Consider the following 21,192-nt stretch of genomic DNA (forward strand, 5'->3'; position numbering starts at 1 on the left):
AGTGCTGTTTTAGTGCTGCTTTATTATGTTATCATTTAAACGGTTGATCGGCCGGAGTGAGTATGAACGATGTGCTACTGGATCGTTAAACACTGCTTGCAGTGCGTATATACTTCTACACTTTTTGCGCAACCGCCTTAAAACGGTTCCTCGAGCTTCGACTTGAAGGCATTGCCCAAGAAGCTGGCACCCTCATCATTCTCGTCGAATCCGGGCAACTCCTGGCAACGCTCGTACCATCCACTAACGTTCGGATAGATATCAACCGCGACGCCTACATGCTTCAGTGTGGCCACATTGGCCAGTGCACACAGATCAGCCAAGGTGCATTCGTCGCCCGCCAGCCAATCGCCCCCATCCAGGTAGGTTTCCAGCTTGCCCAGCGCCTTGTGCACGTTGTCTTTTAGGTCCTGCGTGATGACGGTTGCACCGGACTGCAGCACCGCCATCAGCATGTTTCGCAGCGCCGTAAACAACGTGCCCGAATCGAAGTACAGTCGATGGTTGATGAGACCACGCTTTTTCGGATCGTTCGGGTAGAGCGAACAGCCCGGCTTGTACTGCTCCGCCAGGTACGTTACGATCGCTTTCGACTCCCACAGTATGTAGTCCTCGTCAACGAGCGTCGGCACCGTGTGTTCGGGATTGATGGCAATAAATTCTTCCGCCAGATGTTCACCGGCGAAAAGGTTCACTATTTTCACCTGGAAAGTTTTTGGACGATTAGTTAATTGTGGTGATCAATGGTAGATCTCAGCGGCGGATCAAACGGTAGGCGGAGTAGGCCCCTTCTACTGCGCTTTTCGCTTAGTCTCATTTCAAGAGCCTCAATGCACACCTCCCCCCCCCCTCCTCCTTCATCGTTTTTAAAATTAGAGACCCCAACTATAATTCCGCTCTGGGCCTCCAAGGGGATTTATCCTCCACTGGTAGATAACATGAGTTGCCGAAAATGCCATCAGGCTAGATAAGGCTATTGATTAGATAGATCCCATATAGATTTGTCCCAATAGTGAGCCTCACTACGTCCTAGCTAATCAGTGCTCCTAATTGTACATCCTAATGAGCGGTCCCCAGCAATCGGACAACAAGAAACATTAGTGGCGCCGCAAGCAGGAAATTTGGAATAATGAATGGGTAATAGCACGCGAAACCTGCATGGACAAACGCCTAACCCAGTTCCGACATAAATGTCCTAGAATCAATAAGCCAGTTGGCTAGAAAGGTTCCCTGGAAACTTTCCCCCTGCTGCGTGTCAGAAGATCCATTGTTTATTCTTCGGTAGTTGGCTTGGACAATAAATAAATCATGACACTATGGGCGACTCGATGTCTTCGTTTTGCAATTGCACATTCCCTCGTCACTATTCCCTTCAGTAGCCGAGCAAATGTGAAGTATCGATTTAATGAAACTGAACAAAAAAAAAACAACCTTCATTTACAATGTAACTGACCAAGTTGTTTAAAATGAAATTAAAAGAACAGCTTGACTCATCCCTGAAATGGGAATCCTGGGCACTACACTCAAGCAGGGACCCTGACGGCCAAACAGCTAAAAATGTATGATGGGAAACGGTTACTTATTTACCAGATGTTGAAAAGGTGTTTAAGAGCTGGTGCACTGAATTGAGAATGGTCGTAGAACGTCGTAGGAGTGGTAGATGACGTGATGGGGACGGAGCGGATTGACCTTGACTTGAGGGTCAATTGTTTAAAAAAACACTATTCTAACCTTTAATAGAGTTATCAGAGTTTTTGAGGCGGTTACTTATACATTCTAAACACATATTTCTAGGGTTTATGATTCCCTAGAGATTAAGAAATTACGAGACACTTGATGTGAAATCACGTACGTTAGCACTATTTTCAGATGTATTTATTATCACTTCATTTCTACCCTTACCTCGGCATCGAGATCCAAATTTCGTAAAGCGAGCAGCGCCGATCGCGATGGTGGAGAACCGGGAAAATGGTACAGAATCAATGGAGCCATCCTCGTTCTTTTCTAGTAGATCTTTTACTACGTTCTGGTGAAACGATATCAAGAACAGCCACGACACGTATTGGAACCTCAGGCTTTGTTCGTCCTTTTCACAGGAACACTTCGAACCGACTGGCAATGATGCGTGGTATGGTTTAAGCTTTTAAACCCATGCCCCAGTGTCCGTGTCCGTTGCGCGTTGTTGGTCCGTTTGGTAAACGCTCCCGAGCGGCAATTAAAGCACGGCAACACGACGGTAATCATGGGAACTTACATTCGTCATGTATGCAGAGGATTCTCTGAAACCGGTAGACGATACCATCGGTGGACGAAATGGACGACGGTGGGTTTTACGTGAAAAATGGTCAAAGGACATGAATATGTTGAATGTTTTATGCTAGATAAGAGCACGTTATAAAAAAAGGCAATTGATTTTGTTTTCAAATTGTTTGAATGATAAAAATCTAAATATTGCATAGCTTTAGGCGCTTACAGGCGACACACTAGTGAACAGTGCAAATGCTCGCTTCGATCTAACACCGTTGGTTGGTGTCTTGGATTAATAACGCCTGAAGGTATGCAAAGGTATGTGAAAGTCTCAAAACAATTTCCAGTGACCTCACCATGCCTCGTCGTGCTACTGAAGGCCTGATCATGTCATTAGAGTGCCACCGGAGGATCTATCTCATCAAAGTCCTGGATGGGTCCCATTAAAGGAAAGTCCAACGTTAGGGAATAAAAAGCGATTCCTTCAGGTATCCGAAGCGATACTGAATCGTCTGATAAACCAGCGTCACTCACTACCCGTACAGCAATAGTAACCTTAATATGTATAAAATGAAGATGGTCAAGTAGAAACTTGGCTTAGGTTAAGTAGAACGTGTGCAATAGATCATATTTAAAATGAAAGAAAGATTCCTTTCGATAGATACTGCAGCTGAAATGAGCCACTGTTGTTGACATTAGATACCCGGTGCAACTCAAACGCACTTATCACTCAAGAGCAAAATGCAAGCGCGTTGAATGCATCTGTCTGTGTGTGTGTGCATTTGTTGCATGTTGCAATGCGTTTGTTCAGCACATTCAAGTTACAGTTTCCACCCTGTTCTTCCTGTCTGTCTTACCTTCGTGACACTTGCCGCAATCAAAACGATGAGTCTTCTGAGTAAAGAAGATGAGCATCATTAAAAGCGGGGGAAGGCAACACAAACCGAATGGGGGGTATGTTGAAAGGGTTGGTACTGGGGGGTGGTTTCGTTGCTTTCTTTCACGCTCTCTCTCTCTCTCTCTCTCTCCCTCATGGTGCACCACCTCTAAGTGTAACAGGTTCGGGACTGGGAGCACATTTTTAGCACCACCCGAGAACAGGTCAGACATGGTTGGGCGGCGGGTCCTCTGTTACAGTTATTAGTGGACCGAGTGGCACGTGCCAAGATCAACCAGTCGGCGAAGAAGATGTTGTGGTCGCACCAGTGGTTCTGCCCATTCTACCGTATCCACCAAGGGCGGGACGAACCGGCGGGTGGGAAATTGGACGCAGCCGGTTTGAATGTGGATGCTTAATTGAGTAGCAAATTGACCACCGTCAACACAGAGATGAGTGAGAATTCCAACGTGCGATGGAATCGAAGCGGTTATACACTCCGGGGAATGGGGGTGAGGGGACGCGGCCTGATGAAGGTCAATGCTGGTCAGCTGTGCGAACTTCCTCGAGGAAATATCGTCTCTAACACACAACCAACGAGTGTGTAGTAGCGTTTACTTCCTTGTAGTATTCCTCTGGCAATACGGGGTATTCTCCGTCACGTCGTGACATACGTTTGGGCGAATAATGAGAAACATCATTATGCATTAGCACATTCGAGGGTTGTTGTATTTTCCTTTTGCACCGATCCCACCTGACCCATCAACGGGGCACGAATTGACCTATCTCATAAGCATCTGCCAGTGGGGAAGAAGAGATCTGACGAATTGATCAATGAGACCGCGTGCGGACTTTACAGCTCATGTTTACTGAACCGTTACCACATATACGCACAGGAGGGACAAGTCTCTTGTAGACGTGCGAAAACAAACAAACTCCATCCCGGCCTGTTCAACAAACACGGAAAACTCAAAGAACTTGTAGAACATCTTCGTTATGTCCCATAAACACCAAGAAATTCTTATCTTTTGTTTTTTTTTTAGTTTTGTAGTTTCATACTTATAATGTTGCGTTTTATTAGTGTTTCGTTTCTTTTTTTTCCTTATTAGTGTAAAATGCTAAACCAGTTATGTTTGCCACCATTGACTCTCAACCATGTCGCTGTGTTGGTTTCTTTTTTCTTCACTCCTCTCCTTTACACGTTTTTTTGTTTGTTTGTTTTGTTTTTAGTTTACGTTTTCAACATATAGCTTAATGTTTTGTAAATTTTAACATTTATGCACGACAACCCAAGGGGGAGGCGCATCACCTCCACCCCCGCATACACTAAAAGTTTTGCAATCTTTTTTCTGCTTCGTTTCATCATCCGCTTCCGTTCGAACCGTCTCTCTTTACATCTTCTTTTATTTGCCTTCGCACAAACTTTGATTTATATTTCTGTTTTTTTTTTGTTTCCTTTGTTACTACTATGCTGCACTTACACCACACACATGCACGTGCATTCTTCTATATAAGCCCTGCTTTTAATGGATGCTTCCTTTATTCGACAGTCGGACATATTTGCCACCTCACAGCATCCTCTGCCATGTCCTTTCCCTACCCGTGCTTGTGTTGGGCGTGTGGTATGAATGCATTTCAGTTCCTTATTTTATCATTCAGGTAAAAGTCCTGTACGTCCCTCTGTGTATTGTGTGTGTGTGTGTGTGTGTGAGTGTATGTGTATATATATTTAAGCTACCCCTCTCTTATGCATCTACTGGAATAGTGTACTTGCGTGTATCTCTTCTATCTGCGTAGTTTTGTGTGTATAGTAGTGTGTACTTTATAATATCCATCCTAGCCGGTGTTCGCAATTGTTGTAACCCACTTTTTTGCGCTGCTTATTCTCATAAGTAACCATCCTATTAGTCCGCTTTGTCGTACGCGGCCGCGGTGGCCCACTATGTATCATCCCACCCCTTGGCAGCATCCCAAACCATCAGACGTGGAAGTGGTGTTGGTGGTGATGGTTAGGAAAATAGTTCGGAAAACCAAGACCAAAGGCAATGAGATTGATAGAGCGAGCGGAACAAGAGGGAGAAAGAACGGTAGGGAAAGAGAGGGTAAAAATAAACCTACACAACAATATACATATTTATGCACATCCGAGAGTTGTTCGATAAAATATAAATACACCGTCCGGCCACAGACACTGCCTACCGTCCCGACTATCGGACGTTTTACTGGAACCTATTTATCGATCATCGCGTTGCCTCCTCGCGGGGCCCACTTTTTCCTCTGTAACCCTACCTTAACCCCTTCCGGACTTATATCCTGTCCGTAATTCCGAATTCTAGGTTGGCCGGCCGGTCGTTTTGCGTTGTACACGGTGCCTTAATATGTAATCTTTGCTGTTTTCGCTAAAATAATACCACCGTTAAAACGTAGGGGGAAGGATAGACAAAAAACACCATAGAAGTGTGTTTGTGCGTGTGCCTGATGCGTGTCCTAGTAGTCTCTACTAATATCAAACGAACTAGCTTAGTGGCATTGCATTTGGTTTGTGTTGAAGGAATTCAAGTGAGAAAGAGGGTAGGGTAAAGCGGATGATTCAGACACGGGTGTGCCTTACCAATTCGTAACAACTAATAACAATTGATCCTTACAAAAGAAAACAAAAAAAAAAAACATGTGCACGATATGCCTACTAACATCCACACGGGCGAAGAAGATACTTGTTCAGTGGGGACAATTTTCTTACATCGCTTTATTCACCGTCATCCTTTGAAAATGTGTATGCTCGCGCCATAACACGTCGTGGATCGGTCTCTGAAGAGGTTCGTTTCCTGCTGCCCTAACAGCAGCTAGGGGAAGCTAGCTACACCGTCCTGCGATAAGCTACACATGTGACTTGCTAATTGATCTTTATTGATAGTATGAGCTGTTCTATCCACCGGGTATGTACAATTCCGAAAAATACTGCCTAACCGGAGGTTTACAAACAAACGAATAGAAAAAAAGTGCAGTGGAATTAGCACTTGATTTAAATAATCAAAATTATAGATCCTTGTGCAACTTTCATTAATGGTCGGAATACATTTTCTTCAAACTTCATTCATTTCCTTTTGTTTCTTCTATGGATTTGTTTTTAGATGCTTGAAAAATGACATTTTTTTCATGGTTTTAAACGTTAGTTTGCTTCTTTCTGAAAGTATGCAAAAAATTCTATCAAAACAAAGTGCCTAAGAGAGAATAGAACCTGGTTCTTTTTTGTGAGTGGGCGCAAGAAATGGAAGTTTAGGATGCTCTTGTCTATGAGTGTGTATGTGTTTGTGTGCGTGTGTTTATAGGACAGACCACTTGGTGGCATGTCGGTTTATGTGCTACTGTGCTGCATCGAACGTCGATCGTACACGGTGGACGATGGTGCCGCACCACCCGAGGACGATGTCGTCCTACCGTCTGCCATCCCATTCATCTGACGGTGTTGCTGCTGGTGGCTAAAGTTACTGCTGGTCGGTCGACTCGGGTTGCCCGGTTCGCCCGAACCAGCCATACTGCTCGGTTCATCGTTCAGCGTTAACTTACTGTTGCGGACAGCCAGATCCTCCATCTGCTGCCAGAGCGTTTCCCGCTGCGCCAGCTTCTCCTGTTCCATCTCCTGTTCCGCCTGGTACTTCCGGTGACACTCGTCGAACAGCAGCTGGTTCATCTCCATGAACAGCTTGATCGCGTTGTAGATCAGCCCGTGGATCGTTTTGTTCCAATGCGATTTGCTGTTGCTGTACAGGGCCGGAAACATGATCGGCATGATGACTTTGGAATTTTCCGATATCAGCGACATGATGTAGTCATTGTTCCAGTAGTAAAGGGCCCGTTCCGCCACCTGAAAGTGGGGGCTGGAGACACACTTTGCGATCTGACGGAACAGCGGTTCCATCACCTTCTGGAATTCGGCCGGCTCGATCACATCCAGTATTTCCTCGAACTCGTTCAAAAACATCACCTCCTTCGGGCTGTGCGTTTTGGGCCAAAACTTTAGCAAACACTTAATGACGGGCTGGGTCAGACTGGCATCCTTCTCGAGAAACTGCACCACACAGTACGCCAGCTGCGGGTGGTACACGGAAAGGCTTTTCACCTTGTGCAGCGGTAGCAACACCTTCAGCAGGAACTGCTTGTGCTCCTCCTTCAGCGGTAAGGCAAACCCGTTGATAATACTGCCCAGAATCTCGAGCAGCTCGGCTATTCCGTTGTGGTGCTCCGTCTCGTAGATGAACTTGTAGAAGATATTGTTGATCTGCTTGCGGATGAAGGCACGCAGCCCGAGAAATTTGCCGTACACCCGGTGCAACACCGTTTTGAGGAAGTCCCGCTCGCGTGGATCTTCCGAATCGAACAGCTCGAGCAGGTTCAGGATGAAGCCGTGATCGATATACCGCTTGGCCACGTTCGGCTGGAAGTCAGGCGATTCAAGAAATCGCAGAAACAGCTCGTACACAAATTGGAGATGTGGCCACGATACCTCGAGCGTCGGTTCGTCCTCTTCCGGATCGAACTCGGCCCCGTTCGGGTTGGACGAAGGTGGCAGCGTGCGGAACAGATTAATCGCCACCATATTGAACGCTTCCGGATAAATCGCTTCCGTGATCACGTTGCTCTGGTTGTTCAGATGCTCGACAATTTCCTGCAGTGCGCAACGCTTGATCTCCTTGTATTTCAGATCGTTCAGTGGTTCGGAAAAATCGAACAGCACGCAACACTGATGCAACTTCTGGATGAACAGTTCCTCCCGCTCGGGCGGATCGGCATCCTTCAGCGGAGGCAACGTTTCGATTTCGAAGAACTTCGGTATGATGTAACGGCCGCTACTATTGGCGCTGGTAGTACTATTTGCGCCCGCACCGCCACTACCACTGCTGCTAGTCGACCGCTTCTCCAGACTGCCCGGCTGCGGCGGCTGCTTGCCATTCTGTCCGTTGCCGTTGTTAATACTAATGCCGCTGTTGCTTAGTGCCGTTGCCGTCGCAGCCGCTGGGGTGATATTAGAATTTAGGTTGTTATTATTAATTGTATTGCCAATTGCATTGCTACCACCATTCGGTACGGTGGCAGCCAGCGTGATACCACCACTGTTCCCATTGCCACTGTTGCCGGTGTTGTTGTTGATATTATTATTATTGTTCGCTCCGTTGCCCCCATTTGTACCAGTGCCGGTTGTGTTGCCGCCTCCTTGTGCTGTCGCCCCGGACACCCCAGCCGTGGTGCCTGGTCGATCTGATCCGGTTCCCGCCGCTGATGACAGTCCCGTTCCACTTGCTGCCGTGACAACAACATTATTGCCGCTGGCCCCATTCTCATCGTTCAGTGTCATCTTGAAGCTGCTTCGTTCTCCCCTTTTCCCTGCCGAACGAGATTACCGCACAGGTTTCTGCACACGTTTCTCTCTTCCACTGCGCTTCGTAGTTTGCTACCGCCTTATGAGTATCTGGTGTGTTGCTGGTACCCCGACTACTATGATTGATGCTACGGTAGCGGGTACACAAAAAAAAACAAACAAACAAAAGTTGGCCACGAAAAAACGTATGCGCCTACTGCTGCAACTTATATTTGATTGCTACCGTGACCGTCATTTGTCCATCTTCGGCATGCTGCTTCTTGCAAGCTTTTACTTCTTACTTCGCACGGACACACTTGCCAGCCACTTTACATCGATCGCACTGCGCACCCTTACGGCGAACGGAACCGACTCACACGCCACACCGCACCGCAATCCGTTTGTCGCTGGTGAATATACGGCCACCAACAAACACACCACACATCCAATCGATTGTGTACCGATTGTTGGATATGAGGAGGGTCGTCAATACATTTGCAAATCCCTCTCGCCTTCGTTCCGTTGCTCGGCACTACTTTTCTTCCCACGACCTGTACCGTGATAGCCGCACACAACTCTCTCACACGTACACACCAGCACCAGCACTAAACTCTACTGTACTGTGGGCCCGCACAGCGTTTTTCTTCGATAATTTGAAATTCGTGCACACGCGAAAAACACAAAACCAGCACTGTGCTAACACTACCACGGGCGGAAACGATTCACACCCACTTGTGCACCGTCGTGCGTCGGTTATTTGTTTGTTGCCAGCTTTCCTCAATCTGTTTGCAGCAAACCATCCGGTGCTTTCCTTCACTTGCACTGTGCTGGGTGTGTGAAGCACCTTTTCCCCCCGGAAGCGAACCGGACACACGAGCCACTATGCTCGAAGCAACCCAGTTTTGGAGACGAGCAAAAAAAAAAACCCCGCACACACACAATACACGACACAGGAAACTGGATAGAAAACGGGAAGTTCTTGTTCTATGAGGTGCGGTTGCATTAGCACCTTAAAAACTCCTCGGTTGCGGCGTTGTGCACGGGAAAACTCGGGAAAAGAGAAGTGGATCAAGTAGATGCAAGATTTCGTTCTTTTTTCTACTCCCTTCTGGACTCTGTGCAATCGAGAGCACACAATCACGAAAAGAAAACACTCAGCGCTCGGATGACAGCAATCCCTACTTCGGTGTTTGACAGTTCGTGGTGGAATGCGATACGTTTAGCTCACCGGTTCAAGATGTGGAGGGCGTGACATGATGGACGGATTAAAATTACAGTTTGAAACGGATGAGATAAAATACACATAAATACGTATTTATACGTTCTAGCAATATCATTACTTATCAGGCTGTATTGGCCTACCTTTTTCGCCGACAAGTTATGCCTACCTTGAAAGTTTAGCTTATGGACGGAAGTGTGCATTTCTTCATTTGAAATCTCTTCGACGGGAATGTTGTTCAATCACGTATCACGTAATCTCGTAAAAGATCTGCTTTTCGGATTCCATAACCACTAAGCAGCTTGGTCTTGCTTTTCCAACAAAAACCGTAATATCCTATTTATTGAATGATATACGACTTCCAACATTCTTTTTCTTTTACTTGACTCGCTCATAGTTTAGCGCGCCTTTTTCTGACATGACCAGTTCACCAATCCGTCTCCAAGAAACGCGGTTGGAGCCTACGCCAGGCTGCTACTTCGTCTTCGTCGAATTGATCCTCAATACACTCCTTAAGGTCCCGCGGTTTAGTCAGCTATGCGTGCAACGTCACTTTACATGCCACTTATTTCCTTAATCTATTTTAATTATCTAATTCTGCCCTTGATTGATTCCTATTGTTTAATGAGCTTTTTCCCGTTACCATCTACTTTGTGTTTTTGCATGTGCAGATTCAGTTCTCTGTTGCGAATGTATGACGCCGGGCAGAGCTTACATTTAAACGGTCTCTCTCCAGTATGGGCGGCCATCTCGTGTCGCTTGCGATCGGAAAAATGCAGAAATGTACGAGGACAGAATGAACACTCAAACGGCCGTTCGCCGGTATGAACCCGTTGATGAATTTTCAGCTTCTCCACCACCGCAAATTTTTTCGAGCAAAGTTTACATTCAAACAGTAGATCGGTCGAGTGCAGTGATCTCCGATGGCGTTTCAACAATCCCTTATTCACGAACGAACTGCCGCAAACGTCACATGTGTGATCTTTCCGGGCACTGTGTATTTTTTGGTGAGCCTTCAATCTAGACCGTATCACGAACGTTTTGTCACACTCCGGGCACGGAAAGGAGGGCGGAGTTTCGCTGTGATCAAGCTCCACATGCATCTTTAACTTTAGCCAATTGTTGAATGATTTATCACACTGTTTGCAGGGGTAATTCCGAGGCACAAAGCGTTTCACTCGATGCCACATCAATTTGGCAATGGTTTGGAACGGTTTGCAGCAGGCGGGACACACGTTCGTGTCCTGCTTTCGTTCTAATTCGTTTTCCCGCCGTTGTCCATTGTGCTCCTCATGAGCATGTTCCAACAGTGCCTCTTCGTCCGTAAACGTTTCAGTGCACTTTGTGAAGCAACAGTGATACCACACGAGATGCCCAACCTTCTCCAGTCCCGTTTCTTCAACCGATCGGTGTAGCTGCAACGCTTCCATAACACGTGGATCCGATTCAAACGGCTCGGCGGGCACGTTGCTAGATGGCTCTGAATCTTCTTCCCGTTCGTCGCCCTCACCGGTGCGATTCGCATTGGCATCGACAATTAATCTCGACAGATGGTTCGGTGCCGATTGCATGTGACGCGCGAGACAAAATTTCTTCGAAAAGAGCATCCCACATAGTTTGCAGACAAACAGCATCTTTATCTTTGCGCGCCGTATAGCATTGTGCATGAAAAGACCGCGTTCGAAATCGAACACGACGTAGCAGAACTCGCACTGATGACTAAACACACGCGCATGTGAACTCAGTGGCAAATAGTGCTCAGCTTTGCAATGTACTCGTAAGTCATCAACTGTGTCGAAAAATTTCGCACACCCACAACAATATTCTCCCTGCACGGTGAGAGTGCTGTAGTTGTTGAATTCTTGTTTGGCCTTTATGAACCGCTCGTCCGGCATTGGGATCACTTTTGTTCGGTAAGTGACCTTTTCCGACAATAGTTTGCCCAGCTCTTCGACAACGGCCGGTAGGTCTATTTCCACAAATGCTTCCGATCCTACTATTTCGATTCCCGCCTGCTGGAACTTGTTGCGTTCCCGTTCCCGGTGATGTTTATTGTGCTGCTGATGTTGCCGCAAGCTTTCTTTGTTAAGAAAGGTTTCATCACACACCGTGCAGAAGAATAGCTGTTTAGTGGTGAAGAAGCACCAATGCTTCACCAGCTCCTTTTCGTTGGGGAACTTTGCCCAACACAGTCCGCACGATCGGTCGGTAGTGGCATTGCCTTTCATCGGATGACTTGTTCTTCTGTGTTCTACCAAAAGTGTGCTCGAAAAGCAGGTATAAGAGCAACCGCAACATCTAAAACCCCGAAGCCGAACGTACTTGAAAGTTTCGAAAACATGCTGAGCAGCTATTTGCGTATCCTGCACGTTCAGTTCCGCTTCGGTCAGTGGGCTTGATAACTCCTCGTCCGATAATATTTCCTCGAAAAGCGTTTTGTAGCGATGCATGACACGCGGATCCTTGGCGTTTTGTAGATCACCATTCATGTCGGGTTCGTCGTATGGTTCCGCTATGTCCGTTCCAATTTGCAAGTAATATTCTCCATACTCATCATGTTCCTCCTGGATTCTTTCGATAGATACTTCATTGTTTTCTGCTTCATCACTTGAAAAAGGCGTCATGTTTCCAATATCTTCCCTGCAACTCTGAAGATGGCAAAATAGTTGGGAACGTAGGTTAAAGAAACAGTTACAGCGTAAGCAGACGAACATCTTGTTCAGCTTAAACTCTTGGATGTGTCGTTCGAGCTGTAGATCGGTCGCAAATTTGTAGAAACAAATTGGACAGTAGTCACCATGGTCGTTAATTTCAACGCAGTGCACGATTTCCGAGTGCTGTAGCAGTTCTTTGCGCGTTTGGGCAACGAAACTGCAACCACAGCAACGTTCACCAGACACTTCAAGTACGCGGTACTGATCGTTCAGTTCAGAACTAACGATCGTCGCGGCATTCGGCATTTTAAACTGGCGCGTTATATTTCCATGTCCTAGTTTGATGTCCTCGTGTTGCTGCAACTGTTGTTCAGCAGATATTTCGATCACAATATCTAAATCATTGCCAGTTGTGGACTGTTGTTCCTCATCGCCCTGCTCTTCTTCCTCATGCTCCTCTTGCAGATGATCTTCAAGATATTCGATCACATATTCGCTTTCGTGTTGTTCTGACTCGTCCAAACGGCCGTTCGTGTTGTCGTATTCTTTCTTGAACACGACTTCTGGATTCTCAAAGTTTAGCTCGTCACTGGCATCATCAGAGTCCCTAGTCTTGTCCTCCCCTTTAACCATTACATCGCCATGCTCCACGTCTTGTTCGTCACTTTCATAATCGTCCTGTTGTTCTATACACTTTGAGCCTCGGATTTCCTTTTGTATCGTGTACGCTGCTTGAATTTTCGTCCAGCAACCACTGCAAATGCTTTTCTGAAGATGTTTCACCTAAAAAAAGACCAAAAGTGCAATATACGCTCACATGATAATGTTGAACTGAAAACAAGAAATCTTACCTTAATACCGGCCACTTGTTCCACGATTGCGGCAATTGTTAAACTGTTGCTGTTTTCTACAATCGTGGAAAGCTCAAGTAAATCCCCTTTCGGCTGCATGGAGCAGATGCAGCATCTTGAGCTGCTGCTTTTGTTCGCGTGCTCTGGAGTTGTTGCAGCATCGTCGTCCGCATTGTCCAATTTTCTACGTTTCGATAAATGTCTCATTGTACTCTAGGCGGTCCCTAGGCGTTTTTCTAGTTGTATATTGAAGTAACTGGAAATCTATTTGTCGCACCGAAGGAAAAGATTTCCTTTTTCGTGTTTCAGTCCCGAATTTTGTAAACAAACAAATACGCCAAGTTGTCAGTTGAAACAGTTCGCACAAGGTACTTGCATTGTTCGGTGCTTGCAAAATGACGACAATTCTTCAAAAAGACACTCAAATGAAAAGCCACTAAGATAAGCTTAAAAAATCAATAAAAAAGAAAATTATTGGAAAATTTATGCGAAGAGGACCAAAAGTAAAACAGTTACGCCATACACCGAATGCAATGACGAGAAAATGCTGTCATCCAAGCGACTCATGTAGTCCAAACTGGTTTAATATACCTCGGTGCAGGACGTGCTGTCAATTCGTCCTTCGTCGTCCATTTTAATTTGAAGCTTTGCGCTAAATTTTGAACACAACGAACGCTCCTCAATTTGGCGGCTGGTAAGAAATCTTGGCCATACTCATTGTTTGATAAGCCTATCTAATTGTTTCCCATTACTCGTCTGCTTCACTTCACTGGAATGTAGAAAACAATAAGAATGGCACAGTTTAAGCATCTTGCAGAGTTGAGCAGCTTCATGGCTATGGATGGTGAAAATGTGAAAGGGCCCGTGCCGCGGTGGCAGCGCAAGTTGAACCTTTCCGCCGCCTCAGCAAGCTTCAACAGTAGTGCGCTGGCGAATACGTCCGCCCGACAAACGCTGTCGGTTTCCATGTCGGGCAATGCAAATAATACGCTTCAGCTATCGACGACCGGTAATTCATTGAAAACGCCTCGAAAGAATGGCATTAAAACTACGATGGTGGCGTCATCCTCTAAGAAAACTTCGCAAACACCTAGCAAAGGCGCTAGCAACGGGCAAAGTCAACCGGGCGGAGGCGATCGCTTCATACCGAGTCGAACGACGACAGATTTCGACCTGGGTCACTACATCGTGAAACAGGCCGCAACGGGAAATGAGGAGGATACGGAGAATGAGGATGGTTCCGCAGCGGCAGCTACAAACGTCCCCACCAGCCCAAAACAGAGCGAACGCATGAAGAGTCTTTCGGAAGCGATGAGTGGTTGCGATATAAGCAAGCAGCGGTTACTTTCCTTCCGGACGAAAGTTCCCGCCCCTCCGGAAGGCCACGTAAACCCGCTGAAGGCAATCTACTCCGTGAAAACGCCCATGTCCGTAAAGAGCGGAAGCCGTTACATCCCCAACGCGCCGGAACGCATACTGGATGCGCCGGAAATTATGAATGATTATTACCTCAACCTGATGGACTGGAGCATGGACAACGTGATTGCTGTGGCGCTGGGTTCTTCCGTATATCTGTGGAATGCGGCCACCGGCACGATCGAGATGTTGTTCGAAAACGAAGGAAACGATCACGCGTGTTCGCTGGGTTGGATCCACGAAGGTCACATCCTAGCAGTAGGAACGAGCGCCGGGACGGTGGAGCTGTGGGATTGTGAAAATATCAAGCGTCTCCGGGTGATGAATGGACACTCGGCACGGGTCGGTGTGCTGGCGTGGAATTCGTACGTGCTCTGTTCGGGCAGCCGGGACGGTATGATCATCAATCACGATGTGCGGACACGCCAGCACAACATCGGCATACTACAGGGTCATACGCAGGAAGTTTGCGGGCTTAAATGGTCCCCGGATGGGAAGTATCTAGCTAGCGGTGGAAATGACAACCTCGTACACGTGTGGTCCGCAGCAAACGGAGCACCACACGCCACCGGAGAACCACTGCACGTGTTCAACGCACATCAGGCCGCCATTCGAGCGCTTGCCTGGTGTCCATGGCAACCGAATGTACTGGCGAGCGGTGGTGGTACGGCCGATCGTACGATCAAGTTCTGGAACGTCGTCAACGGTCAGTTGATGAACTCGGTAGACACGAAGTCGCAGGTGTGTGGGTTGCTGTTTTCGAAAACGTACAAGGAACTGATTTCGGCGCACGGTTATGTGAACAACCAACTGTCGATCTGGAAATATCCGTCAATGACGAAGCAAGTGGATCTGATGGGACATACGGGTCGTGTGCTGCAGATAGCCATGTCACCGGACGGCAGCACCGTGATGAGTGCCGGAGCGGATGAAACGCTTCGACTATGGAATTGCTTCCAGCCCGATCCGATGCTGGCGAAGAAGGAAAAGTCTGGTGTTCGGGAGAAACCGAGCTTACTGAAGCAGAGCATGCGATAGGTAGAGACAGAGGATGGATATGTGTATTGCAAGGAAGGGACAAAACGTATCAAAAGTGTTGCTCAATTCCTGGTGAATGGAACCAAAAGCCTATGGTTTCTTGCAAGTGCCGTGTAGTTTGGAATGCAAAATGACTGAAAATTGCGTATTGCGTGTATTAGCGTAATGGTAGATAATGTTCTGTATGCTTTTAATGTGTATTTTTTTGACGATTGTACTCAACTGTAGAATATGTTTTAATATCCGTTAATACATTTGTGATTATTACAATAATTTTCGCTCTCAAGCTCTCTATTTATTATGGAAATCCAATACAGAAATACCCATCGTCCTCAAATCCGAATGCACCTCAGTGGACCTTTTCCATGTGTAAACGCATTTCTCGCTTGCGAAGGAATCCCGCGTTACACACTGTACATGTGTGCGGTTTTTCCCCGGTGTGTGCAGACCGTTCGTGTCGTTTACGGTCCGTGCCGTGTGCGTAACGCTTGGTACACCCTTCGAACCGACAGGCAAACGGACGCTCACCCGTATGACATCGCTGGTGAATATCGAGTGATTCCTTCGTCCGAAACACCTTCTGACAGTGGCTGCATTCGTACGCCTTAATTTCCAAGTGCACATTCCGATAGTGTCGCTGCATTAGCTGTTCATCGCGAAACATGGCCTTACAACCATCTACCGAGCATGGACAGTTTTGGGACGGTTCATGTACCCGTCGATGTTTGGTCAGTGTGGAGCGTGTGACGAAATGTTTGCCACACACTTCGCACACAAACTCCGGCTTCAGATTCAAATGTTCACGCTGCTGGTGTTCCCGCAGACCGGATGCTTTCATAAAAATGCGTCCACACTGGCGGCACGTTTCTTTTGGCAGGGTAAGCTTGTAGGATCGATGCTTTCGAACTTTTTCCTCGCTATCAAACATTCGCCGACACACGGGACAGATGAGATTTTCCTCTATTTCCGAACCATGTTCCCATAGTTTGCTTTCGTTTTCCTTTCTTCTGCCTCCGTGGATCGCGCGGGCATGCTCTAGAAGTTCTTTCTCGCAGGTGTATTCTTCTTTGCAGCGCGTAAAGCAACAGCAAAAATACTCCAACTTACGTTCAGGGAGATCACTTGCGATTGCCATTTCTTCAACAAGTTCTCCTTCCTTTGGAAGCGTTGTACTCTCGGGTTCATTCTCAACCACCCCATTGCATCGGTTTTTCGTTGTGGACTGGAAATGTTTCAGCAGCTGGTACTTTCGAGCGAAAAGCATCTGGCACCGTTTACATTGATAAATTTGCTTCAAATTTTTTCGCTCTTCCTCGTGTAACATTTGTTCCTGGCGAGATGCAAACGTTTGGCGGCAAATAATGCAACGCAGTTCGTTCGGTGATGTTTCCAACATGTCCACCATATCGATGTGCCATTCTGCGGCATGTGGTTCGAGATCCGATAGATGGACCCCGCACACACAGCACCGTTCGCCGGAAACCGTATACAACCGGTACTGGGCATAGTCTCGCGTTTCTCGGATGAACCTTGGTTCCGGTAGCGAGAGTTCCGAATTTGTACTGTGATGCTTGGCAAAAGATTTTCTTTTCCGTGGTTCTTGTTCACTTTGCTCGGGCAATTCTATGTCACGTTGTTGCTCCTGTAATTGGTGACTTTGATGTAGATGGCGCAACAAATGGCTTTGAAAATTAAACGCTTCCTGGCACACGGTGCACAAGAACACATCGCTATATTGGCTGTATTGGCTGTGCTTTTCGAGCGCTTCTGCTGTTGCAAACTTTTGGTAACAAGTGGCGCACGTGTAGCTACTGTCGGCGTAGTAGTTTTGTGAATGTTTTTGCTTCGCATGTGCCATTAGGGCATCACGATTAGATGCAATGTGTTCGCAACCGCAGCATCGCTCACCCCGAATTTCCAAGTATTCAAAATGCTCAAACTCTATCCGGATGCCGATATGCTCGGGAGGAGGCATCACAAACGGGTGCTTGCGTTCCTGGAGAACTTCGTCTTGAAACGAGTTCATTTCATCCTCGGACAGAAGCTCATCCGGTAGGGAGATTTCATCCATCGCTTGGAGCGTTTTATGCAACGACATTGGGTCTATTTCATCTTTAAATTCTTCCAAATATTCCAATGCATAATCCTGTTCCGTGATATTTTCTATCGTAAACGACCTACGACAAAGTTTCAAAATAGTAAATCATTTTGACTGCAATTACTTATAACCATCCACTACGTACTGCAAAACCGTTGGTACTACTTTTTCGGCGGTGCGTATCAGCTGTCGAAGGTTGGTCGCTTTATCAACTGCTCTCTTGCATATTATGCATATATGATTCGAACGGCCGTCCTGGAGCCTAATCTGCAGACATAAAAATATGTAGATTCAGTAGTTTGCTTGGAGTAGGCAGCAAAGCTGCAAATATTAATTTACCGTAACATCCGCGAGTTCCCCCATCAGCTCGGCGATGGTTCTGGCTGAAGCCTTCTCCTCGGATTCATCCGGTAGCGAAAAGATACACAGCGCATTACGAGATTGCATGTATTTGCTGCAGACACGACACTGAATAACATTTTTCGCAGTTGGAACAATTGTTTCAAGACTTTTTAACGCCATTTAGCATACAGAAGAAGCTGAGTAAGAAATTATAAGCACTATAGGCATAGGAAATTACAGAAATAAACAAACCGATTAGCACGGTCGTTAGAGATTGTTTACGAATGATGAGAGTGGGTGCAGCTGCATTATAGTGAGCTTGATCAATCCCGCCACCGCACTGACATTTCTCCATTTTTGTTCCAATTTATCAACACGTGCGAAGCGTGCGTGCAAGTTCTTGTTGATTTTCTTGGTGATTCGTCCTTAATTCGCTTGTTGTGTAGGTAAATCTATCCGAAACATGGCAGTAAAGAGTAAAAATCAAACCCCACCGAAGAAACTATCCGTGTCGAAGAAAGCCGCACTGATGAAAAAGGATCTGAATCCTGAAGATGACGATATGCTGGACAGCGAGGAGGAAGATGACGATATGATGGAGCTAGAAGATGATGAATCCATAGCACCGGATGATAATTCCGATGATGACGAGGAGATGGAAGTTGAGGCACCAACATCGGCCAAAAAGACAAAACTGGCAAAGGGCAAATTACCACCCTCTAAGGAACCGAAAGGAAAAGGAGCTGATAAGAAGCAGGAGAAGGCGAAGAAATCCGCCAATGCAGAAGGACCATCGACACCGACCGGAAAACAAACGAACGGCACGAAAAAGCCTGCCGCTCTCGCGCTAACACAAAAGGATTCGCGCTCGGAACGGGTACAGCGGACCGTTTGCGTCAAGCATCTAAGACCGAACAGTACCGATGAGGAAATTGTAAAATTCTTTGCTAGCGCGGGCAAATGTACCGTAGCTAAACGTGTGCGAAGCAAGGCTATGGCGATGGTATTGCTAGAAAGTACCGAACAGATCGAGAAGGCCATCTGTCTGAACGGAAAATCACTTAACGGGCATGCGGTTATCGTTGAACGCTCCAAGTTCCTCGATAGGGAAGATGTGCTTAACGAGAAGAAAAAGCTTCGAACGAAAAAGAGGAAGTTGGAACGTCGCAAAATGGCAAGACAGCAGGCAGCAGGAGTTGATAAAAAGGAACCTATTACCGAGGCAAACGGTAAAGAGCAGAAGAAAGGCAAGAAAGGCAAGCAGAAGGTGGCAGGGGTTGACAAAGCGGAACGTACTACCGCGGCAAACGATAAAGGGCCCAAAAAAAACAAGCAGAAAGCAGCAGGGGTTGCTAAAAAGGAATCTACTACCGTATTCAACGGTAAAGCGGCGAAGAAAAGCAACACAAACAAGAAGGAGGGCGGTAGTAAGTCCAAGAAGTTAGGGAAAGGTAAAGATGTTGCAAGCCCTACTGCGGCCATCGTATCTAGTAAACCAGTAACATCTGCGTCGGAATCAAAAGCTACCAAGAAGAAGGAATCAAAAGGGAAAAAAGTGACAAAATAATAAATTCGTTGGTTTAGCCGATAGACGAAATCAATAAATTACGTGTATTTTTTGTTTTTAACTTTACGGCCCCGTATACAACTATGTAAGTACCGCCTACTGCGGGTATGTGTCCTACTATATTTACAATGATGCGTGCTGTGTATATATGTCACGTTTGTTAACTATTATACTAACTATCACACCCTTTTCCATATTTATCTGTTAATTATTATCCCGATATGGCCTGCGGAGCATGTACCGAGAAATTGTTTACACAATTAAACCTGTAAAAACAGCCTAGGGAAGCCCATGTTTGGAACCATGTTCATGTCTGGTTGAAAAACGCGCGGTCGATCGATGAATACGCGCCCTCGTAGCACTGCCAGGCTTCGTTCTGTCACGTGAGGACAATCGCGCACCATGAGCGATTCCAGTTCCTTGCAACAGATAGAAATCGCTCTGCAAAATAAGCAAAGGGTAGTATAAGTATCGGACTACTTTTCACTGCATCGATGATACTTACAAAACTCCGCGATCAGTTATCAGGTAGCAACCGACTAGGTTGAGGTTTTTGATGAATTTCGAATGTTTGGCAATGGCCAACAGCAAATTATCAGTCACTGCGGGTACGTTGGAAAGCGATAGCGTTTTCAGCATGCGACAGTTCAGTAGAAACACCGAGATGCACCGCTCGTTTAGTGCGGCACAGTGTGAAATGTCCAGTTCTTGAATTTTGGTGTGATGCAGCGTTAGTGCCTCCATCGCTCCAATCGTCAGCCAGTGGCAATGGGACAGCTTCAATGTGGTGAGCTGTTTGCACCCAATAATGATCGGTTGCATCGAGCGGGGCGTAATGTTGAGGCATTGGCTAAGATTGATTTTGGTCAGCTTGTGGTTGTATTTTAGCAATGGGCAGAGAATGCTGTCCTGCAGCCAGTTGCAGCGTGCAAGATTGATCACACGAACATTGCGACAGTTTTCGGCCAGCACAGTGAAGGCAAGGTCGAGATGGGACGAATTGTTCCCGGACAGGTTGATCTCCGGCAGTCGGCGGAAACCATTGTCTACGAACGTTTTGGCGAGACGCGAGCAACACCGTAGGTTGAACAGATCCTTCAGCGATAGCAGCGGAAACAGCTTCACGTACAGCACATCCTCCCAAACGATATCGAACAGGCTCAACCCATCGTTATCGTTGTCGCTGTCCGCCATTGAACATCCGTAGGGACAGAAACACGGCGCTAGGCGTTATTTGGGGGATGATTGCTGCTTTTGGGGTGCTTATTTTCTTCCACTATCAGCAGCATTTATAATATGCGTATCACTATCGCTCGTAGCACACTTAATTTGTTTCTTTTTTTGTTTTTGCACGTACTGTTTTGATATTGTACAGCAGCCATATAAAAAACGAGCGAATTGACGTTTTAAAAAAATGTGCGGGTTGTGGTAACCTTGGTTGTTTCATGTTGTATCAGATTATGAGCAAAGGAGTACATAATTTGAGATAAAAATTGAACGAATTACCAAGAATAAATCTTTGAACGG

General features: G+C 46.5%; 7 protein-coding genes across 7 annotated transcripts; 2 read left to right on the forward strand and 5 right to left on the reverse strand.

The window, feature by feature from the left end:
- Positions 1–137: 137 nt before the first annotated feature.
- Positions 138–1,992, reverse strand: LOC128301802 (glutathione S-transferase 1-1-like). The gene is made up of 2 exons (XM_053038434.1): positions 1,903–1,992; positions 138–704 (listed from the first exon to the last, which is right to left on the reverse strand). Exons 1-2 carry the CDS (start codon positions 1,990–1,992, stop codon positions 138–140), a joined length of 657 nt encoding a protein of 218 aa, XP_052894394.1.
- Positions 1,993–6,010: 4,018 nt separating this feature from the next.
- Positions 6,011–9,638, reverse strand: LOC128301799 (serine/threonine-protein phosphatase 2A 56 kDa regulatory subunit gamma isoform-like). Its single transcript, XM_053038428.1, has one exon. It carries the CDS (start codon positions 8,475–8,477, stop codon positions 6,480–6,482), a length of 1,998 nt encoding a protein of 665 aa, XP_052894388.1. The 5' UTR covers positions 8,478–9,638; the 3' UTR covers positions 6,011–6,479.
- Positions 9,639–10,031: 393 nt separating this feature from the next.
- LOC128301797 (zinc finger protein 420-like) lies at positions 10,032–13,512 on the reverse strand. The gene is made up of 2 exons (XM_053038426.1): positions 13,205–13,512; positions 10,032–13,136 (listed from the first exon to the last, which is right to left on the reverse strand). The coding sequence occupies exons 1-2, from the start codon at positions 13,409–13,411 to the stop codon at positions 10,314–10,316; spliced, it is 3,030 nt and encodes a 1,009-aa protein (XP_052894386.1). The 5' UTR covers positions 13,412–13,512; the 3' UTR covers positions 10,032–10,313.
- Positions 13,513–13,996: 484 nt separating this feature from the next.
- On the forward strand, positions 13,997–15,924 carry LOC128301800 (cell division cycle protein 20 homolog). Its single transcript, XM_053038431.1, has one exon. It carries the CDS (start codon positions 13,997–13,999, stop codon positions 15,656–15,658), a length of 1,662 nt encoding a protein of 553 aa, XP_052894391.1. The 3' UTR covers positions 15,659–15,924.
- LOC128301798 (zinc finger protein 271-like) lies at positions 15,909–18,265 on the reverse strand. The gene is made up of 3 exons (XM_053038427.1): positions 18,096–18,265; positions 17,902–18,023; positions 15,909–17,835 (listed from the first exon to the last, which is right to left on the reverse strand). Exons 1-3 carry the CDS (start codon positions 18,201–18,203, stop codon positions 16,008–16,010), a joined length of 2,058 nt encoding a protein of 685 aa, XP_052894387.1. The 5' UTR covers positions 18,204–18,265; the 3' UTR covers positions 15,909–16,007.
- Positions 18,266–18,561: 296 nt separating this feature from the next.
- On the forward strand, positions 18,562–19,665 carry LOC128302656 (nucleolin-like). Its single transcript, XM_053039523.1, has one exon. It carries the CDS (start codon positions 18,562–18,564, stop codon positions 19,663–19,665), a length of 1,104 nt encoding a protein of 367 aa, XP_052895483.1.
- Positions 19,666–19,682: 17 nt separating this feature from the next.
- On the reverse strand, positions 19,683–21,021 carry LOC128301521 (F-box/LRR-repeat protein 15). The gene is made up of 2 exons (XM_053038056.1): positions 20,171–21,021; positions 19,683–20,106 (listed from the first exon to the last, which is right to left on the reverse strand). The coding sequence occupies exons 1-2, from the start codon at positions 20,857–20,859 to the stop codon at positions 19,926–19,928; spliced, it is 870 nt and encodes a 289-aa protein (XP_052894016.1). The 5' UTR covers positions 20,860–21,021; the 3' UTR covers positions 19,683–19,925.
- Between the last annotated feature and the right edge of the window lie 171 nt (positions 21,022–21,192).

Source organism: Anopheles moucheti, chromosome 3 (genome assembly GCF_943734755.1).
Source record: "Anopheles moucheti chromosome 3, idAnoMoucSN_F20_07, whole genome shotgun sequence".
NCBI classification, from domain to species: domain Eukaryota; kingdom Metazoa; phylum Arthropoda; class Insecta; order Diptera; family Culicidae; genus Anopheles; species Anopheles moucheti.

What these genes read in the sequence shown, in the direction of transcription:
- LOC128301798 (XM_053038427.1), bottom strand. Translation starts at nt 18,203, where the DNA reads ATGCAATCTCGTAATGCGCTGTGTATCTTTTCGCTACCGGATGAATCC. An exon ending in GGGAACTCGCGGATGTTACG is followed by an intron (nt 18,024 to 18,095) that starts GTAAATTAATAT and finishes TTATGTCTGCAG; the next exon opens with ATTAGGCTCCAGGACGGCCG. An exon ending in GTAGTACCAACGGTTTTGCA is followed by an intron (nt 17,836 to 17,901) that starts GTACGTAGTGGA and finishes ACTTTGTCGTAG; the next exon opens with GTCGTTTACGATAGAAAATA.
- LOC128301802 (XM_053038434.1), bottom strand. Translation starts at nt 1,992, where the DNA reads ATGGCTCCATTGATTCTGTACCATTTTCCCGGTTCTCCACCATCGCGA. An exon ending in ATTTGGATCTCGATGCCGAG is followed by an intron (nt 705 to 1,902) that starts GTAAGGGTAGAA and finishes AAAACTTTCCAG; the next exon opens with GTGAAAATAGTGAACCTTTT.
- LOC128301797 (XM_053038426.1), bottom strand. Translation starts at nt 13,411, where the DNA reads ATGAGACATTTATCGAAACGTAGAAAATTGGACAATGCGGACGACGAT. An exon ending in AACAAGTGGCCGGTATTAAG is followed by an intron (nt 13,137 to 13,204) that starts GTAAGATTTCTT and finishes GTCTTTTTTTAG; the next exon opens with GTGAAACATCTTCAGAAAAG.
- LOC128301799 (XM_053038428.1), bottom strand. Translation starts at nt 8,477, where the DNA reads ATGACACTGAACGATGAGAATGGGGCCAGCGGCAATAATGTTGTTGTC.
- LOC128302656 (XM_053039523.1), top strand. Translation starts at nt 18,562, where the DNA reads ATGGCAGTAAAGAGTAAAAATCAAACCCCACCGAAGAAACTATCCGTG.
- LOC128301521 (XM_053038056.1), bottom strand. Translation starts at nt 20,859, where the DNA reads ATGGCGGACAGCGACAACGATAACGATGGGTTGAGCCTGTTCGATATC. An exon ending in ATAACTGATCGCGGAGTTTT is followed by an intron (nt 20,107 to 20,170) that starts GTAAGTATCATC and finishes CTTATTTTGCAG; the next exon opens with AGCGATTTCTATCTGTTGCA.
- LOC128301800 (XM_053038431.1), top strand. Translation starts at nt 13,997, where the DNA reads ATGGCACAGTTTAAGCATCTTGCAGAGTTGAGCAGCTTCATGGCTATG.